General features: G+C 54.1%; 1 protein-coding gene across 3 annotated transcripts in view; it reads right to left on the bottom strand.

The window, feature by feature from the left end:
* The window catches only part of GRAMD1B (GRAM domain containing 1B), a 197,958-nt gene that overhangs the window by 21,779 nt on the left and 156,201 nt on the right, over nucleotides 1–19,978 (bottom strand). For all 3 annotated transcript variants that reach the window (XM_069554218.1, XM_069554219.1, XM_069554217.1), the window contains 5 exons: nucleotides 13,558–13,578; nucleotides 3,916–4,000; nucleotides 3,261–3,364; nucleotides 1,654–1,749; nucleotides 17–97 (listed from right to left, as the gene is read on the bottom strand). In XM_069554218.1, coding sequence (XP_069410319.1) covers nucleotides 17–97; nucleotides 1,654–1,749; nucleotides 3,261–3,364; nucleotides 3,916–4,000; nucleotides 13,558–13,578 — 387 coding nt within the window. The remainder of the gene's footprint in view (nucleotides 1–16; nucleotides 98–1,653; nucleotides 1,750–3,260; nucleotides 3,365–3,915; nucleotides 4,001–13,557; nucleotides 13,579–19,978) is intronic.

Raw genomic sequence — 19,978 nt, 5'->3', positions numbered from 1 at the left:
AAGGAGCAGGACTTACCTTTTCCAGGAGAGCATTCTGCCAGAGCCGGAACATCATCATGTACGTCCTATCCCGGGCCCCGAACGAAGTGAAAAAGTGCTGGATGGAAAGAGAAAATGGCAAGAAACGTCTGTGAAGACTTACAAAATGATGGATGGAGACATGGAACTCCTTCCTTTAAAAAAGCTACTGAGGGATCTTCCTGGTAGTCCAGTGGTTGAGACTCCATGCTTCCAACACAGGGGGTTAAGGGTTCGATTCCTGGTCAGGGAGCTAAGATCCCACAGGCTGTGTGACATGGTCACAAATTAAAAAAAAAAAAAAAAAATTTAAAAAGCTACTATTCCATCCTCAAATACTGCACCCATGACGACAGCACAGGGCTCTGCAGTGAAAGGGGTCAGTTCGCTGAGTTACCCACTGTCGTCAAGTCCTTGGCAATGGCCCAGGCATCCGGGACCTCTGAGTCACCCACGGTCTCTAAGTCCTTCAATGTTCATCCAACTCTGCTCAGTGCTTCTCTTTCTGGTTTGAAGTTTTCACCTCCATAAAAAGCTTCCTTTGCCTCCGTACATAGACTGGTAAGTGGGAACCAGCCCAAAGGAAAGAGAAGGTAAACCCACTAGTCACCCTTTTGATTCATTAATTCAGCAAACCCTTGAATATCAGTGTGTGCCCTCTTCTAGATGTACATACACTAATGCATGTGCAAACACTTTCTACACATTTTGAGCTCAATAACAAAACAGAAAGAAACTGCTGCTCTTAAGAAGCCTACACATTTGTGGGGACCTTTTATAATATGCAGGAAGAATGCAACAGAAAGCCAGATCTTACTGGAGACATTCTAGGTGCTTCACAAATACTACTTCATTTAAACCACACTAAAACCTTGGAAAATAAACACGACTGCTAATATTCAATAAAGAGAAATAGGGTGGTAATGGTAGGTGACCCCTGTAATCACAAAGCTGCTTCATGCTAGAAGCAGAACTCAAAGCAAAGACTATGGGACCTTGAGGTCTCAGGGCTCTTGATCCTGAAGTGCCTGAGTCAAAGGGTGTTGTAGACCTGTGTTCAGTCCATCTCTAGACCTGAAAGTATCAGTCTTCAGGGCCTGGTAAAAGGTCCAAGATCACAGTGCTTTCTCCACTCTAGATTTTATCTACAACATCTTCCCCATGGCAACGATATAGACAATCCGTTTGCTATCAGACTCAACGTAAGTTGTGTCATTATGTATCAGGACAGCTCATCAAAGGGAGTGAGCTGTCCTGACACATAATGACACCACTTACGTTGTTTAGTGCTTTACAATTTAGTGTTTTCAAGCGTGGGAGGTCATTCCAAGATTCTGACAAATAGGCATCGCTGGCTCCATTTCACATGTAAGAAAACGGAGGCTCGGGTTGCATACTGTAGCTATAGCCAACGGGACTCTATTTCAGGGCTCTAAGTTCAATGTCCTGGCACTCCACTCTCACACCTGCTAGACTCTAAGCACCTGCCCAGCACAGAGGTGGTTCCCGCAATCGACATCACTTCACCACCTCTCACCCCAACCCTACTGGTCTCCTCATTAATGCAACTGAAGGGCAGGAACCTAGGAGTAGGGGGACTGGGGTTTGGGGGAGTAGTAAGATCAGACTACTTACCTTTTCTGAGTCAGTGCAAACTTGGATGGCATTGGGGATGAGGCGAGCTGTCTTTTCTTTAGTCATGGAGCAGATGTCTTTCAAACGCACAGTTAGCTGGCATCCACACAGAAACAGAGAAAGGAAAACAAGCAAGAGGCAGCATTAATAGAGTCAGGTGAAGAGTGTTCTCCAGGCACCAGTTCACACAGAGGAAGTCAGATCACAGGCTATATGCTTCTCAACCACGAAGGGACCTCCTCAGAGATCACTTGGTTGAGTCCGTTATTTCAGAGGCTGTAGAGCAATCCTCACTGGGAGCTCAAGGGTCTCTTGATTCTTGGTCCAAGGAGCTTGCTTTCTCATTCTTACACTGCCTGACAAACATGCATGGGTCCCATCAGAATCTGCCACTTACAGAAACACAGAACCCTGGCACCAGATGAGACCTTACAGTCACTTAACTAGTTATCACTTCTCACTTTATTTTGTAAAACTAGGAAATAGGCAAATGAAGAATAAAGGACTAGCTTAAAACTGCATGGCTAGAAAAACACCAATACAGTATACTAACACATATATATGGAATTTAGGAAGATGGCAATGACGACCCTGTATGCAAGACAGGGAAAGAGACACAGATGTGTATAACGGACTTTTGGACTCAGAGGGAGAGGGAGAGGGTGGGATGATTTGGGAGAATGACATTCTAACATGTATACTATCATGTGAATTGAATCGCCAGTCTATGTCTGACGCAGGATGCAGCATGCTTGGGGCTGGTGCATGGGGATGACCCAGTAAGATGTTATGGGGAGGGAGGTGGGAGGGGGGTTCATGTTTGGGAATGCATGTAAGAATTAAAGATTTTAAAATTTAAAAAATAAAAAACTAAAAATTAAAAAAAAATGCTATTAAGCTTTAAGCAAAAAAAAAAAACAAAAAACAAAAAACAAAAGAAAAAACTGCATGGCTAATTGGTTGCAGAACCCAGAAAGTACAAGCCAGTTCTGCTGAGTTGCAAGGCCAAGGTTCCTCTGACTCTTTCTATTCTGCCCCTGTGGTGGTTGTTTAGTCACTTAGTCATGCCCAACTATTGGGACCCCATGGACTGTATGGCCCGCCAGGCTCCTCCATCCATGGGATTTCCCAGGCAAGAATACTGGAGTGGGTTGTCATTCCCTTCTCTTGAGAATCTTTCCTATCCAGGGATCAAACCCACATCTCTTGCATTGTAGGCGTATTCTTTACCACTGAGCCACCAGGGAAGCTAAATATTTACCTGCATTTCCCCCAAATCAAATGGTCTCCACACTCTCTTCCACACTCAGGAAGGAGGGAAGAGGGAAAAGCATGGTAGAGAGACCTATCCTTCAAGACTCATGCTTTCGTGAATTATACAAAGGCTTGGGTAGAGCATGAAGTCAACCAAAGAACACAAGTGGAGGCTACTTCCTCAGCCACAGCCCAGGGGACAGCCTCGGGGAGCAAGTCTCAGCTTTTTATTTTTTTCTTAATTTAGCTTTTGGCCGTGCAGCTAGTGGCAGCTTGGTTCCCTGACCAGGGATAGAACCCATGCACCCCAGCAATGGAAGCCACTGCACCACCAGGGAAGCCCCAGTCTTTACCAGAGTTTCCCAGCGGAAGATGTTGCTGTAGAAGCAGATCCAGTTTTCGGAGAGGTAGAGTCGGCCCTGAAGAAGAATGTCTCTTTGGAGTGCACAGGAGTAATCTGGAGCAGAATATGGGAGAGGGGGCTCAGGGACAGGGAGGTTTCTCAGTAAACCGCTACAATTAAGCAAGACACTGCCCCCCCCTGCCCCCCTCCCCCGCCCCCCCACCAGCAGCCCCAGGGAGCCCAAGTGCCCACCACAAACTAGGTGTGAGAGACACCAGCCTAGCGGCCCAGGGAGTCCCTAGCAGCTTCTGATTGGGAACATGTAGGCTGTGAAACACGCTACTGCCTGGAGGCAGAGGCATGGATGAGACAGAAGAGGAAGCAAGAACATTAAGAGGCAAAAAGGCCAACACAATTCAGCGAACGCCACTCCCTCTCCAGGATTTCCCCAGTCCCCCGTGCAGACACAAGAGTGGCAGCGACTGCTCCCAGGCGGGGCTCTCTGGAGGGCATCACACATGGGGCTCAGCCCTGAGCCCCCATCACTGGGTCAGCACTCTGGATGTCTCCTCTCCCGGTTCCCAGACAGACGCTCCCACTTGGGGACCCTCTAGTCAGAGAAGCAGCCTTCCTTCCTGCCCCCACACCCAGGTCACCCCGCTCACCAACAATGAGGCGCTCCGTGTCTGGAAGTTGCTTAAAGAGCTTTCTGAAGTCTTCATTTCTCTGCTTGTATGTGGGGCTTAACACCTGAGTGACAATGGTCAAGGTTAGCGGATGCTGCTAGGTTCATGGGCTGGGGAGGAAGGTGCAGGAGGAGAGCCTGCTTGCATATTTAGAGGCAAAGCTGAGGTTCCAGTTAAGGCAGAGACCCCGTGAGGCCAGGCTAGGCAAAGGGGGCTCAGTGTGGAAAAACATGGCAGAGAGAATTTGAAGCTGCCAAGGGCTTTGTACCCAGTGTCCATCAGTGAGAAAACGTCAACCCTACTAAGCAGGGCTCACATAACCACATCCCAAGTGGAGAAAGGAAGAGGGGACCACTCTGGGCTATTGCTGCCCTGCCTTCTGCCAGCAGGAAGCACCAACTGACAGTGGAGTAGGGGCCCAAGGGGACCCCCCTACCCCCATAGCAGGACCCAGGATATATGATGGTGCCTAGCACAGCTCTCAGAAACTGTCATCGTGAGTAATACAGTAAGCACTTGGTTGTGTCTGAAATTTACGACAGGAAAAAAAAAATCATAAAACGTAAGACCAGTACAATGTTATGTCAATTATAATGCAATAAAACTGGTGGGGGGAGGGGCAGAATTGCTCTGGATTTTAAAAAAACCCATAAAACTAGGACTAAAAAAAGCACACAAGTAGAGAATTAAAAGCCTAACTGGCAACTTGAGGTACTCAAACTTCATTCACTCACTACCGCTTACAAGACTATCCCATCCAACTCTCTTATATTACCACCAAGGAAACCAGGCTCAGAGAGTGGTCCCTGCCCAAGGTCCCCTGGCCAGTCAGGAGCAAATCTCTGGATCCCTGGTTCCGAGCTCACCTCCCGCCACCACCTGAGCTGCCAGACGTCCCTGCACCCACCAACCTTTTTGGTGCCTCAATGCAAACTCCTAATGATAGCGAATCATTCCAGGAAATCCTATAAACCAGTTGATCAGACAGGAATTCTGCTCTTTCTAAGCTTATAATCATGTGCCCGTAGATGCAAGGAACCCAAGGATGATACACGAAGACAAGTGCACAACCCGGGAAGGGCCAGGTATCATGATACAGACCATCTGAACTCCACTTGGGTGACCTGTTGACCTACCTAGGTCAGGAGCATACACAGGTAGGCAGACTGTCCTGGTGTTGCTGACTGACAGGTCTTGGCCATTTACACTTTCTTGCCCACTTTCCTGAGAATCCACTAGCTGTGGCAACAATGCAGTGAGCTTCACACTGTTAGCTTTTTGGCTTTTTGCAGAACCAACAGCCTGCAAGACAGGGACTGCTGCAGCCTGGCCACCCTGGCAGCAGGTTCTGACTACCTCAGCTCAGGTGACTACCTGTGCCAGAGAGAAGAGGATTTTAGGAAGCTGGAGGAGAGAAAACAGCACGACTTCAGTTTGGGAAGGTTTTCCACGTAAGAGAGAAGACAGTGCTTTCCACTGCTTTGCCCAGAGTTAATCTGAAATTTAAACGTCTGTTTTGGCTCATTTATAAAATGAGTTGTATTTCCAAGGGGATCCTCTATTACCTTCCCCAAAGCAATGACATGCTGTAGAATCCCAAACTTCAGGAATCAGGATCACTCACTGGGGGAGGGAAAATCTGGAAGCCAGTCCACCCCGTGACTTCAACAGCTAGGAAAGACCTCAGAAGACAATACTCCTCTGACCTACGTGTTCGTTTCAAAACGACACAAAGATATCCAACCTCAATGTGAGGCTCCCTGGCCTCAGAGAACAAGAGTCCACATGCTGAAAACCCCTGCCTGACCACCTGACTGTCTCTAAGTTCCTGACCGACCTCGTAGAGCTAACACAGAGTGAGAAATGACTACGCTCCAAGCACTGTCATAAGCCCTTTCAAATGACTACAGGGTCATTTTTACTATCCCATTTTAGACTCGAGGAAACTGAGGCACAGTTTAAGCAACCTGCCCGAGGCACATGGCCACAAATGAGAGTAACCACGGTACAAGCAGTGTGGTCCACAGCTCCTGGTCCGGGCTGTCCCTCTGCACGGCCTTGGGGTTCCTGAGCCGAGAAGGGAACCGCAGCCGAGCACAACCCCTTGGTGATGAGATGCTAACTTATGCGGGGGTCCTCACTAGCCTTCCATGCCTGCAAGTGGGTCTGTTTTTGGGGGGCTCGGTTTCAGTTTTGCAAGTTCTGGAAATTTTATGAACAACGTGAACCTACTTAACACTCCTGCAATATACATTTAGAAATACCTAAGATGGTAAACTTCATGTTACATGGATTTTAACACAATTTATTTGTGGGTTTTTTTTTGCTACACTGTGCAGCTTGCAGGGTCTTAGTTCCCTGACCAGGGACTGAACCCGGATCCCTGGCAGTGAAAGCACCGTGTCTAACCACTGGACTGCCAGGGAACTCCCACAATTAAAACAAAAACAAAACCTATTAGTTAAGTCAGTCTTTACATTTACAAAGTTCCAATATCAGCCTGAGGACCAGCCTACCAGGTGGCCCCAAATCCCCCTCAGTTGAAACTGGACATCAGACATGCGATTACCCCCAGCCTGGAAGTCCTCCCGTTGCTAATGCTCTCTCCATGGTCCTCTGTCACCCCTGCTCCTCTCACATCCAGTGAGGGCTCAGATATCAACAGAGATGCAGGTGCAGGGAGTCGGGCCCTCATCTCCAAACCAGAGGCAAACTGAGGGAGACACCCTCTCCCCTCCTCTCCTCAAACACAGTCCTGGCTGTCAGGAGGGGAGAGCCCATCTAGCCCTGGTCTTGGAGGTCTGCCAGTGCTGCGAGGGCTTCCTGGGGTGTAGGAACCCCTTAACTCAGGCCTGCAAATCAGCGGCCTGATCTGAGCAGGCTGCCAGCATGGAAGGCAGGCCAGCTAGCCTCCCAGGGTCTAAAGTACAGAGATATTAGTCGGCTGCCACCAGCTACCTTACTGACGTGGGAGGCGATGACCCATTCTCCCTGGCGTCCTCGCATTCTTAAAGCCATCTCCTCCCATGGAAAGAGAAGCAAGGCTCATGCATTTTCATTTTAAATGGCCAAAGAATTTTGGTTCAAGGATTGTCAAACCAGGGGACCCCAGAGCACAGAGAAGCGAGGACATGCACTCACGGCGGGGATCTCCTCAGACCCGGGCCAGCAGCAGAATTCCGCACCAGCAGGTCCCTCCGTCAGCTTCTTCAGGTGCTGCTGCAAAGGCTGGCTGTCCTGCTCCAGCAGAAGGCTCCAGAGGACCCCCGATTCCATCAGAGATTCCATTGCTCCCACAGGCTACCTCCCCACGAAACACTGATCCTTGAGCTCAGATCCCTCACCGCACTCCCAGGATGCAAACAGGCAGTCTCGCCTGGGCTGGACGTGAATGGGTGGCTTCGGGCTCCTCGGCAGAGGGTCTGTGTGACCCTGATACTTCCTTGGCTTCCCTTGAGCTCGGTTCCCAGTTCCAAGCTTCACAACTGGGCGGGTGCGGTCAGCATGGTTCTCGGGACAGGCTGGCTGGCCAGCCTCCCGTGGCTGGGCTCTGTTTCATCCCACTTGGCTCCCAGCGCGGCAGGTCTCTGGGCGAAGGGTGACCCAGAGGGAACGTGATGAAGCCCCTCTCCAGGTCGGCGTGGACAGCTGCGCTGAGCAGCTGGCAGCGGCCAGGTGCACGGGGCACCTGGTGACGACAGGGCAAGTGCACGGGGCCGCTGGAGGTCCCCCCTGCTGCGGCTCACAGCCCAGTGGCTTGTGGCGGGTCTTAAACTCCCAGGAGGATGGACACCCAACTCCCCAGTGCCGTCTGGCTGGTCCCACAAGGCAGCCTGTTCAACGTGCAATCACTCCTCTGGGCGGGCGCTGGTGGCTATGACTCACGGTCCTCACCCAGGCAGCACGGCCACCGCTGGCCAAGGCACCAGGGCCTGCTCCCACCCCCACCCGTACACACCCCCCTTTCCTCCCAGGCCGAGCTCCTCTCGGCTGACCAGCAAACAACTTCTTTGTTAGAGTCATCCGTGGCAGGAGGGAGGGGGGTGGCTGGGCGGGTAAGCGGGCAGGGCCAGAGCCCTACACATGCCTCAAGTTACAGGACCTGGGTGATGGTACCGGCCAATGTCCTGCAGTAACCCCCGGCCGAGCCTGGCCTCCCCAGCAGATGTTTCCTGCAATGGAAAGTAGCTGGCCAAGGCTCCAAGTGGGGGAAGGGCGGGGAGGAGGTGCCAGGGGCACTGCTGTTACGCTGAAATCTAAAATTGAAGACGCAAAACAGCCAGGGACTTCTTGGAGACACACTGGCCCCTCACTGATCCATCCATCCACCGACCTCCCCAGAGAAGCAGCAGGAGCCTGGAAGTTGAACTCATCCCATTTCAGAGGTGCACGTGGGGAGAAGTTGAGGTCAGCAGTTTCCAGGTCCATCTGAGGCATCTCCTTCCTTCCCAGGGACGCCGTCCTGCCTCCAGTTCTAGCAAGATGGGGATCAAGGCCAGGATGAGGATTCCCAGACAGCCGCTCAGACTTTGGCGGCCAAGGAGCCATGCTCTGAGCAGAGACTGGGCTGGATCAAAAGGAGCAGGGAAGCTGAGATCTCTGGCGAGGACGGGAGCCAGGCAGATGGGAACAAGGAGGCCTCCAGAAAGAGAAGCTGGGGGCAGAGGTCAGACAGCACTGGGGCCGGGAAGGTTGGATTCCCAGGAAACGTCAGAACTTTGAAACAAACAGGGCACCTTCCTCGCCCTCCCCAGCTACGTCCACCCCAGGAGGGTCTCCAGGCTGCACACGACGAAGAACGTTGCCTTTGTCCTATTTGACTCAGACGTGACTGTACTTAAAAATGATCTAACAAATGTATGCAAGATACAGATTCTTGCTTCTGGATCTCAAATTTCTGATTCAGAGGAACCTGGCGTCTCCCAGTTATATGGTGCTGGAGGAAGCAGAGGAAGATTCTGAGTCCTTTCCAGGACTTGTATTCTTGTCTCTCTCAGTGTACACTCCGGATACAGCCACCACCTCCACCCATCATATCACACAGGGTGATTGTTCCATCAGACTAACACTGTCTCCAGGAACACACTACACGTCAAACGATCTCCTCCAGCACTCAGCATGGTGAATTTCAAGTATCAGCTGCCCAAGACCTATTTACCAAATGAACGCATTCCTTATACACCTCTGACACTGTTCCTGTTGACATGGCATCTCGTGTGCACGCATCCATACACGTCCTCACTCCTATAGGCACCCCAGCGCCTAGTCCATGCCAACACTCTCCAAGCCACATATCCTAGCTTCTCTCCAAACCATCATCAGCAGTGGGACAGGAGAACCCAGCCATTCCATTTTACAGGGTGACGGGAATGCCCTGCTCCTGGGCCACCCCAGATCCAATGATCTAGGCAGTAACCAGGACCCATGAAGGCTGAATCCTGGAAACGCTTGAGTATCTCTGGAGCCAGATGAGGGGATGACTGGGCTCCAGCAGGATGACTCAGGGGCAGGACACACCCAGAAAGATAAGCCCTGGGACCCTTTGTCTCCTACACCCCCTCACAACTGCCACCGGGCAGGGCACTGCCAGCCTGAGGAGAGGGAACTGACCTGGGCTAAATATTAACTCGGTGACAAACACTGGGAGCTGGGACCAAGTGGTACCTGCTCCCTGGGGAGAGCAGCAGGAGGGAGAGGGTGGAGGAACCCGGGAGAAAACCAGATGGATTTTGGTAGAATGTTGGCCTCACCTAGGAAGAAATCCAATTAAGACCCTCAGAGCAAACGCTGGACTTTCAACCAAATCCAGCTAGGGAGGAGCCGGATGTGGCCTAAGGGGAGATGGGGGAGGTGACTGAGCAAAGGAAGGAGAGGGGAAGGGCGAAGGTGTGAGAGACAGACACGGAGGAGCAGGACTGGGAGAGGTCTCAGTTGGAGACGGGTCACTCCACAGAGTCCAGAGGCTACTGGGGATGTGGGGGTCAGCATGTGGGGGAAGCGGAGTCCACCTTCCCCGGAAAAAATACCAGGTTGCCAAGGTGTCGTTGGGGATGCCTTCAGCACTCACTCCCACTTTTCTCACTAACGCGCCCTAATCCGAGTCTCATTCCTACAAAGCTCCGTCCTCTTTCTCAGTCACATGTCTGCCAGACATGCCCAGTCACTCCACAGGACTGGCGCCATCCCTCTTCCCCCAGGACAGCCGGCATCACCCCCGCCTGCACCAGTAGGCAACTTGGGCCCACAGCCTCAGGGCAGCCTCCGGGTCTGGGCTCCTTCCCTGGGTTGCCTGGAGACAACTGATCCCAGGAAAGAGGCAAGGCAGGTGAGAAAGCACCTGTCTACCTGGAGCATGTGACTTGGCTTCCTCCAAGATTTAAGTCTGCTGCATCCAGCAGGGCCATCTTTGGGGGGCAGATTACTCCCCTTCCTGCTCCCAACTCTCCCCTTGGCTCCCTGTTCCAGCTTATCCCTCTGTGAACTTATCCCCCAAACTAGGCGCCTTGACTAAAAAAACTGGGGTGGTCAATGGTGGGTCTGGGGGGTGGGGAGCAGAGAGGGGGACTCAGGGGCAGTAGATGTGATCAGCCTTGGGAGGGACTCAGGGCAGCTGCCGACAGCCCCCACTTCAAGCCCCATTCTTTTGGGCCATGCTGTACAGCATGTGGGATCTTAGTTCCCTGACCAGGTATCGATCCCACGGCCCCTGCATTGGGAAGTGCAGAGCCCTAATCACTGGACAGCCAGGGAAGTCCCTCAGACCCCACTCTTGATCTGAAGAGCCCTTGCTGGAGACCAGAGGCTCCTGTCTCAGCCTTTCCATGTCTCCCTGGGGTCCAAACACCTCCTTCCACGTGACCCACTCTTTATAATGCCAAGGTGGTTTGTCACCATGGTGACAGTTCCTCCCTGGATAAATAGATAGAAGAAGAAAATGCAGAAGAGAGGCAGGTAGAGGCGGAGGCTGGGGCAGAGGGCAGGGAGGCGTTGGGTCGGCTTCCTCTCTTATCAGACCCAGGCCATGCCAACGGGCTGGAGACGTTCTTGCAGCAGTCAGCAAGTCTGTGCTGACCCTCCCCATCCTGGATCCGGCCAGACACTTCTAACTGTCCCCGGGGCCGAGGACGACAAGGCCTTTGCTCAGCCAAAGGACTTCCAGAGCCAACAATGGAGCCTTGGGCAGCAGAGCAGCCGGAGAGTCACCACCGGTGTCAGGGGAGGGGCCAGGGAGGGCTGAGGGCGGGGCTGAGGGCGGAGCTGAGGGGGAGACATCCGCCTCCTTCCTGATGGTCCGAGTCTGGCTGCCTCAGGGCAACGCAGAGGTGACATGGGAGGGCCAAGTAGATGCAGCAAAAAGAGAACCGGGTCAGCGCAACAGAGGCCCAGCAAGCACCTCCCGAGAAACCAGGAATGGAACACTGGGGGCAGTGCGGGGGAGAGGGCGTTGAAGGGAAGCTTCCTGGTGGGGCCTCGGCACGTAGGCACTGACACGGCACAGTGCTCCGTAGGGGACGGGGCCCGGCAAGCCCGTGTGCATAGGCTCAGGAGGCTGAGCTCAGGCTCCAGCAGGGGAAGCCCCCAGGACCGGGCTTCCTGATCGAGCCAGACCATTCCGCCTAGGAGCACAGCCACACTCAGGCCATGCCCGTGGATAAGCACGCTGGTACATCTGGGTGGGCTTCCCAGGTGGCTCAGTGGTGAAAAATCTGTCTGTCTAGCTCTGCCACCTCTCACTCATGTGCCAGCAGAGCCCCCTGACCCCACAGGGCAGCTGGCCCACCTCCATCATCCAGCCCAGCAGCAGCACCTATTTCTAGCCTGTTGCTCTGCTGAGGGCTTGGACACCAGGTCTTCTGAGCGGGGCTGAGGGAGAGATTAGAGGTGAAAGGGTGGGAGGGAGGAAAATCCGTTAGAGTCAGAAAGAAAGAGACAGCCAGTCGGGATAACCGAGCCAGAAAGGAGTGGCAAGCGGAGGTGGAGAGACAAAAATGGGGGAGTCAGCCAGGAAAGGGGAGGGAAGGACTCTAGGGAAGGCAACGAGAGAGGGAACGGAAAAGCCTACTGGAAAGAAAAGAGAGGAGCAGGGGAGAGGGAGTGCAACAGGGACGAGGCCCTGTGTGTTCAAATCCAGTCGTTTTAATGGTCTCGTGGGTCTGCAGCCACGTGTTTCCCGGTCCCCTGTGAGGCACTAATTTTACAATAGTCCCCCCACCCCCACCCAGGGTGGTGGAAGATTCCGTGAGGGAAAGGATGCTGGAGGTCCCACCCACTCCCAGGAAAGCATTCTCCAGCCTCACCTCCCACAGACAGCGAGCTCCTCTCCCCCCTGGGATGTCAGCCCTAAGCCATGGGGAGGCCGTGAGCCCAGGTGAAGACCACAGTTGGCCTAGGGGGCTGAGGGGCTGCAGCCCCGGGCAGGCTTCTCCTCCAGGTGGGCCATCTCAGCCCTCAACTCTCCTCCCACCCGCACAGCCCAACCTCCTCGTCTGTGTTGCTGTGATGCCAGGGCGGGGATACAACAGTCCTATCTCAGGGCCAGTCCCCTGAGCAGCAGCGGGTTGGAAGCTACACGGGCTAACTGCTGGCTGCTTGATTCTGGGGGAACTGTTGAGCCGTGTGGGAAAACACTCCCCCCGCCTGCCACACACATACACAGTGACTCTGACTGGAGCGTCTACATGAAACCCAAGCCTTTCCCCTCCTCCCCTGCACCAGAGCATCCTCCAAGTCTGTCTCTTAGCCACCCGCTCCCACGTTGTCCCCAGGTCCACCACACAACCTGCCCTAGTATCAGGGAGTGGGAAAGATGCGTCCACAAGACTGGGGAAGCTTGGGGAACAGCAGGCTCCGGGATGGAAGACAGTGGCTGGAGACCAGTTGGTGGCTGCGAACCGCCCGTCCATCCACAGGGCAGGAGGGTGCAGTAGGACGGGGCAGGTGGCTGAGACTTCAGCCTGTGGCTCTTCAGGGGCGAGTTCGAGACCCTTGGCCCCAGCTCTGTGACCCAGAGGATGTGGCCTCTGCAGGGGCTGCTTACTCCAAAATTGGCCTCCCAGTAGGAGCTCCTGGCTGGAGTGCCCCCAGGGACAGGGGATGTGTTCTGGGTGGAGCATGCCAGGTCGACTGAGGTGACCCTGGGGCAGAAGTCACATTCTGTTACATAAGCCAGCCTCTGCTAAACGAAAAGGTTTCTGGCTGCTTGTTTTTTCCTCCAAATGTCTTGGTAAAAGGAAGGAAAACTTGGCCTTAAGATCAGGCCCCTGGATGATGGTCCCCGTCCCAAGTCCTGTCTGCCCTTTGGTGGGGGGCCCTCCCAGCCTGGTCTCCTCCATCAGGGCTGGAGGGTGTCCAGGATCCGGGGGTAGGGGTGGGGGTTCGGGGAGACAGTCCATCCCTGGGCGGTCTCCGGGAATTGTACCCCCTCCACCTCACCAGCAGTCCTGCCCTGCTACAGAAGGTAAATGAGGTCTGGTTTTTGAGGGAGGGCTCTGGCCAAGGGCAATGCCCACTATTCTAGGCTCCAAGCCTGCAGGGAGACCACAGTGCGCCCCCACTACTGCATCCCCTAAGCACAGCCATCCCCACCCATGAGCCCAACAAGAAGAGAAAAGGGATACTTACATTATACCAGCTCTGGCTTTTCTGAAAGAACAAAGTAAAAGAGAAGCAAAGTTAGTGGGGGGAGAGGTGGCAGGAGCGGCCAGAGTACTCCTGGCTCCAGGGGGAAGGTACACAGACAGCGGAGGGCGGGCGGGGAGGAGGAATCCCAAGGCAGCTCAAGGCCCCCATGTTGCTGCTCGGGGTGGGGCGCAAGGGTCCTCCTTTCTCAAGACAGCTCCCGAAAGGAGGCCCGGGGAGCAGTCCATGCTGGAAGCCCCCGTGGCTGGGGTGGCAGGCAGCGCAGCACCAGCGAGAGCTTGACTGGGAGGGAGTCGACCCCATCACAAGGCTCTTCTGATGGGGATGGGGTCGGGGGGAGGGATGCGCTGCAGGCATCCGAGACCCAGTCCCGAATGGTCCCTGATCAGAAGCAAAGTACCCACGGAGACTAACACAGCTGTGTGCTCCACTTCAGCCCCTCGGAAAGTCTGGGTGGGACCCTCTGGGGTCAGGGATCCAAGGGATCGCTAGAAACTTCCCTCCAACTGGGCAAATTCCTCCTTCCGCCCAACTGGCTGATCCGCAAAGAGACAGTGGCCAAGAAGTGGTTGGGGCTCTGCCTTGGGAGGACAGGCGAAGCATTTAATTGCTAAAGGTCCTTCCTGACTTCGTGAGGCTCTAAGTCAATACCAACACAGCGGGTCCGACCCAACCCCACCATGCAGGTGCCCTCCATTCCCAGCCCTGCTAGAAAGGCTGCTCATTCTCACGGGAAAGGGAAGTTTTTTAGGGAAAGAGGAGGGATGAGTAAGATTGTGCCTGGTCCATCTTCCATCTCTCAGGCCAGGAGTCCCTCACACATGGCCCACTTGAAGACAGACAGACAGGCAGACGGAGATAGACAAACACACACCTGCCTAGGTCCCCTGCTTTGAGGGGCTGATCCGACAGGTTCAGCTTGGGTAGACCGGAGTATTTTCAGTTTTAGAAACTTTGCCAAGGGTGTGGTTTAGGAGGAGAATGGCTGGGTGCAAGGAAGCTTTGTCTGCGGATCCACATCTTAACTACACACACATCTCATTTGATTGCACTTTGAAGACATTGCATTTTTTAACAAATTGAAGGTGTATGGCAGTCCCATGTCAAGCAAGTCTATTGATGTCATTTTGCCTACAGCATTACATTTTAATTAACATTTTATTTTTAATTATAATTTAATTAAATGTACACTGCTATTTTAAACAGAATGCTATTGTATACTCGACAGGATGAGGTACAGGGTAAACATAACTTTTATATGCACTGGTAAAGGAGAAAAGCCACATGACTTGCTGGACTGTAACCTTTGCTTCCCTGTGGTGGGCCCTCCAAGGTAGGGCTGTGCATGCAGAGGCGTGGACCCTGGGGGCAGTTAGCAACCTCTATCCCGTCCACCTCACCCTATGGGGTCAGACTCATAAGGGAAGGAGGAGGCAGCCCATGTCCCAGGAGGTCTGCTGTCTGGTGTCTGGTGGAGTCCAGGGGTGAGTGTGACTGCAGAGATGAAGCCTGGTCATGCCACCGCTCCCTCTGCTGGCAACCCCATCCTGCCAGAACTCCGTGGAGCCCTTCACCTTCACTCTGAAGAGGAGGAGTGTCAGCAAGGGAAGGACAGGCATTGCGGGGTGCCACCTCTCAGTGGCTCTGCTCATTTCCACACTCTATCTCAATGGCCAGGGGGCAGACAGCAGGGCAGGATCTCAACCCTCTTCTCTCTGCAGGATGCTCTCATAGTCATCTTCCAACAAAACCTGTCCCCATGGCCCCATCTGGGAGTCACATATTCCCACTACAGCCTTGTCTTCTCCTCCAACCCAAGTCCAAATGTTCAAAACCAACGTTTTCATCATCAAGGGAGTTATTCCCACAAGGGAACTGTGGGCTGAAAATTAGCCTCTAGTCATCCCGGAGGAGAGAGGATGAGGCAAGGAGGCTGTGTCAGACTTTACCTGCACCTTGTTGTTGTCTAGTTGCTAAGTCATGTCTAACTCTTTGTGACCCCATGGACTGTAGCTCACCAGGCTCCTCTGTCCACGGAATCTTCCAGGCAAGAATACTGGAGTGGGTTGCCATTTCCTTCTCCAGGAGATCTTCCAGACCCAGGGATTGAACCCATGTCTTCTGCATTGCAGGTGGATTCTTTACCACTGAGCCACCAGGGAACCCCTACCTGCATCTTAGGGCACCGAAATCCCTGGGTCCTGATTCTGAGCTCACAGGGCATGAGGCTGTGCAGGTATCCACGAGAATGCCTCTCAGCAGTGGAAAGGCACATTCTAGGAGCCGCTGGCCTCAACTGCCCGCAGTGTGCCTGTGTTTCACCAAACCAACCCTTCTGAATCTGTCTAGAATGAGGAGATTCAGGACAACTGAGAGCCTGCACCAGGGAAGCTGTGCCCCTCTCTTGTCTCGCTGGGTGGCACCTCTGTATGTGTTACCTGCTTGTATAAATTGGGGATAAGAATATGGGTTTGCAGGTACTGCCATGTCAGATACACAGAGCAAGGACTTTTGTCCTTCTGTCTAAGACTCTGCCTCCATCCAGCAATCTCTGGGCAGCTGGTTACCTGTCACCACTGAGGGTGTCCACCCCTCTGGCCAAATCCACAGCAGCCCCTGGGAAGAGCCATGTGGGCATGAGTCCCTGAAATCCAATCAGCTTGCAAGGGCAAGTTCAATCCCCGTGGCTCTGCTTTTGAGGAATGAGTCCTAAAGAAGCCGCTGGGCCAGGAGGACCTGACTCACAGGGCCGAGGCCAGGCCCAGTGGACCTGGCAAGTGTCCCCTGGCCCCCGTGAGGTCACCGGCCAGCAGGTTCTCAGCCCCCTCCGTCCTCCTGTGCAGAGAGGGCTGGGGGCGGGGGAAGAACAGAACCAAGGAGTGGGCAAGGGCTTTCTAACAGGTTATGTATTAGTGGATCTAGCCAGGAGGGGAGGAGGGGACATCAGGAAAACTGCCCCAACGACAGCTGCTGGGTGAGGGCTGAGCTGAGCAGGCTTCTATGCTTTTCCTGGAAGTCTGCAGAGCAAGCCCCTGGGGGACCCCAAGGCCCCTGGAAACAGCGACTTCCTTACACATCTCCCCAGTGCAAAGGCCCAGGAGTCTGGAGATGGGATGGGGGCAGGGGAGGGACAGAGGAACGCTACAGTTCTAGGAGTAGGGAGCAAAGAACAATTTCTTACTTTGATCAGGTAAAGTCTGTCGTACTGGAAAGGAAACCAAAAAAATTAGGATTGAAAAACAGGGCAAGAGTCAAAAAGTTAAAGGCACACCGGAGCCACAGAGCCCGTGACACCGCGCACCCAGCGCAGGGAGCCACAATGCGGGGCCAGGCAGGGACCGGCCTGGGCCCTACCAGACAGCCCGGTACCCAGTTCAGGAGCTGGTGGGGCAGGCAACGGCTGCGGGGCTCCCCCTGGTGGCCTCAAGTCAGCACTACAGAGCGGAAGCTGGGTCGTGGCACCAACTAAAGGGTCCTGGAACAGAACTGGGCCTTGATGTCCAGCCCTGGGCTCCGGGCAGGGCTGCCCCAGCCAGGGTCAGCTGCAGCAGGATAGCTACAGAGTCACAGGAGCGAGATCTCCCTGGCTACCTAGTCCAACTCCAACGTATTAACACACAAGGAAATGCGGGTGCGGGGAAGACACTGTGAGGTCTGGCTCCAGGGAAAAGTGGGGGCACGATCCAGTCCATCTGAAGAGTATATGAGGTCATCTCCCCTAAAGGGTGCAGGTGACACAGGGAGAGAGGCGGCCTGGCTGTGAGAACAGTGACGATAGCTCTAGCTGCCAGACCCCTCCCTGTGGGTACATGTGGTCAACCTGAGAAAATGCTCCATGGGGAGATGGGGTGTTCCCACCACAAGACCCTCCTCCTCTCTTTCTCTCCCCCTTGTAGCTTTCCCTTGCTCTCTGCTCCAGGCTCTGACCTGTGCAGAACCTGATTTCTATACTGGTCCTCATGAATCATCTTCGAAGTCTGTCCCAGACCGACCACGGCTGCAACCACATCCCTCTGGGGTGGCAGGATACCCTCCCCCAACAAGTCAGTCCTTGTTAACTGCTGGGGTGTCAGTGATGAATGGGGTGGGGAGCGCGTTCCTTCCCCCTTCAGCTCCTCAGCAGGAAAGGGGCCGAGATGCACTCTGGGTTTACACTCACGTCCCGGTCCCTGCTGAGGCCCCATTGTGCCCCTCCACAACCCTACTGGGAGTTCTAGCCCAGCTCTGGGCACCAGCTTCCAGCCTCAGACATGAGCTCTCCCCTGCCTCGGAATTCACGGAGCATCCCAACTACTCCTGTGGTCTTTAAGGTCAGGTTTGGTTTGTGGATAATCTGGGAAAAAACAAGTGGATAATCTGTGTTTCTTATCTCTCTTCCCAGACTGGACGCTGCCTGGGGGTGGGAATCTGGTCTTCATATTCCTTTCTTACAGAAGATCTACCGCTTACAAGTTTTAAAAACCCTCATTATTGGATGCTTCTTTCAACCTCATCACCTGACCAAAAGCAGCACTTGGTGAGTGCTATCGATCAGAAGGAAGTGTTCTGCTCACTGAGTGCCTTGGCACGGGGTGAGAGGGTGAGGAGTCTCGGAGCTTGACCTCAGGATGGCAAAGGTACACACCCTGTGGCCAGAGGCAGAGGAACAATAACCAGGCGCCGTGTCCAGCAACATCTGCCCTCTCCCCAGCCAATGGGGTGAGGCATTCTGGAGGGGTGGACAGAGGTCATCTCCAGACCCCGTCCAACCCATACAGCCCTGCACTGTTAAGCTCCCGAACCCACAGCAGACTCCTGGGGGCCTGCTCAGTACAGGCACATTTTCCTCCTCCTGCCCACAGCCAGCAGCCGTCGTTCAAAATCCTTAGAGCTAAGATGAGCTTTTACCCTCAAGGTCACAGACTGCAGGATTAGCCCTGTAACTTCTCATTCACCCCTCAGGAAGCAGAACAGCTGTTCATCCGGCTGCTCCCCAAAACAGAGGCTTGAGACTATAATTAAGTTCACCTCTCAGCTCTCTTTTCTCCAGGCTGTAGCCACCCGCTTCCCCTGTGAGTATCATCTCCTGAGCCCCACTGTTCGGAAACACCTACTATTCACCCTCCATTCCCTCTGAGTTCTCCTTAGGCCTCTCAAATCCTGGGGTCCTGGGTAGACTCTTGGCACAGGCTCCCTGACCTGGTCATATCTACGCAGGGCCTGGCAGGGGCTGTCTACGTCCATGATCTTCCAGTGTTGGCACCACGCCCTCTGGGAAAGACGTTCCCCTCTGATCACGAGCCAGGATCCTAAGACCACCACGAGCCGCAGGCTGGACAGTGGGTGGAAGCAGTAAGGGGGGCTCAGGCCGAGCAAGCAGAAGGAAGGAGTGGCTAAGGTGAGCTCCTAGGGTCCCTCTACTGCGTCAGGGAACTCACGCAGGGGAGTCTGTGAGCTTCAATCAACTCACCTGAGCAGCGGGCATGAGGTCCCACTGCTCCACCAGATCCAGAGCCTCCCTTCCCCAAAGGAATGAAACTAAGCCCCGGCAGGACTCTGCTTCTCAAGGGCACCATGTAAGGAGGGGACAGACTCCCTGCCGAGGCAGTGTTTGGGGAGCAGGCAGAGACGGGGTTAGGGGTGGGGTGGGGAGGATGGGGGCGGGTCTGTTCTCCGACTCCGGGTGCAGTGGGAGTGGTCCCTTGGTGACCTCAGCCAGCTTGCCACGGGCAGTGGGGCTGGCCTTTCCAGGAAAGGGACCAAGCGAGACACATGGGCCAAACTGGGCAGGGGGTGGAGGGCGGGGCGCCGAGCACTACAGACAGTTCAACACCGGAGGGCAGACGGAAGACAGAGACAAAAGATGGCTTACTTTTGAGAGGCGCTTGTGAGACTAAGACCATGCATGCAAAGAAGGTATTTGGGGGATGGTGGGGAAGAAGAGGAAGAACAAGAAATCAAAAGACAAGTTCAGCTGGGATGCCAGCTCCCAAGCCTCCCGGGGTCTCCTCCCCTCCCCAGGGCCTGTGAGTCAGGAGGGAAAGAGAAGCTCTTTTAAGGAGCATCAAGGCAGAGATACCATCTGCCTCCCAAAGGACTCAAGGCGGGGGCGGACGACTCTTTGTGGAAGCATAAGTAGCCCAGGTCCCCTTAGGCAAACCGGGGCTCAGGTGGTAACAAGGACATACTTGAGAGGGGTGGACAGCCCTGTCACCCTCTTCTTGGCCAGTTGGGTACCAGGTGAGTTATTACCGAAGGTAAGGCTGGGTGATGGCCAAGGCCAAGGTCAATACAGCATTCTGCAACGGTCCCTGAGGACTCCCTTCCCCGCAACTGTATTTGTCCCAAATAATGTTCCCTTTCACACCAAATTTGGAAAAGGCAGCAGTGCTCAAGAGACGACTCCCCCTAACCCCAGAGCTTC

Source organism: Ovis canadensis, chromosome 15, assembly GCF_042477335.2.
Source record: "Ovis canadensis isolate MfBH-ARS-UI-01 breed Bighorn chromosome 15, ARS-UI_OviCan_v2, whole genome shotgun sequence".
Classification (NCBI taxonomy): Eukaryota; Metazoa; Chordata; class Mammalia; order Artiodactyla; family Bovidae; genus Ovis; species Ovis canadensis.
The sequence above is the reverse complement of the archived record's forward strand: the minus strand, read 5'-3'. Positions and strand labels throughout refer to the sequence as shown.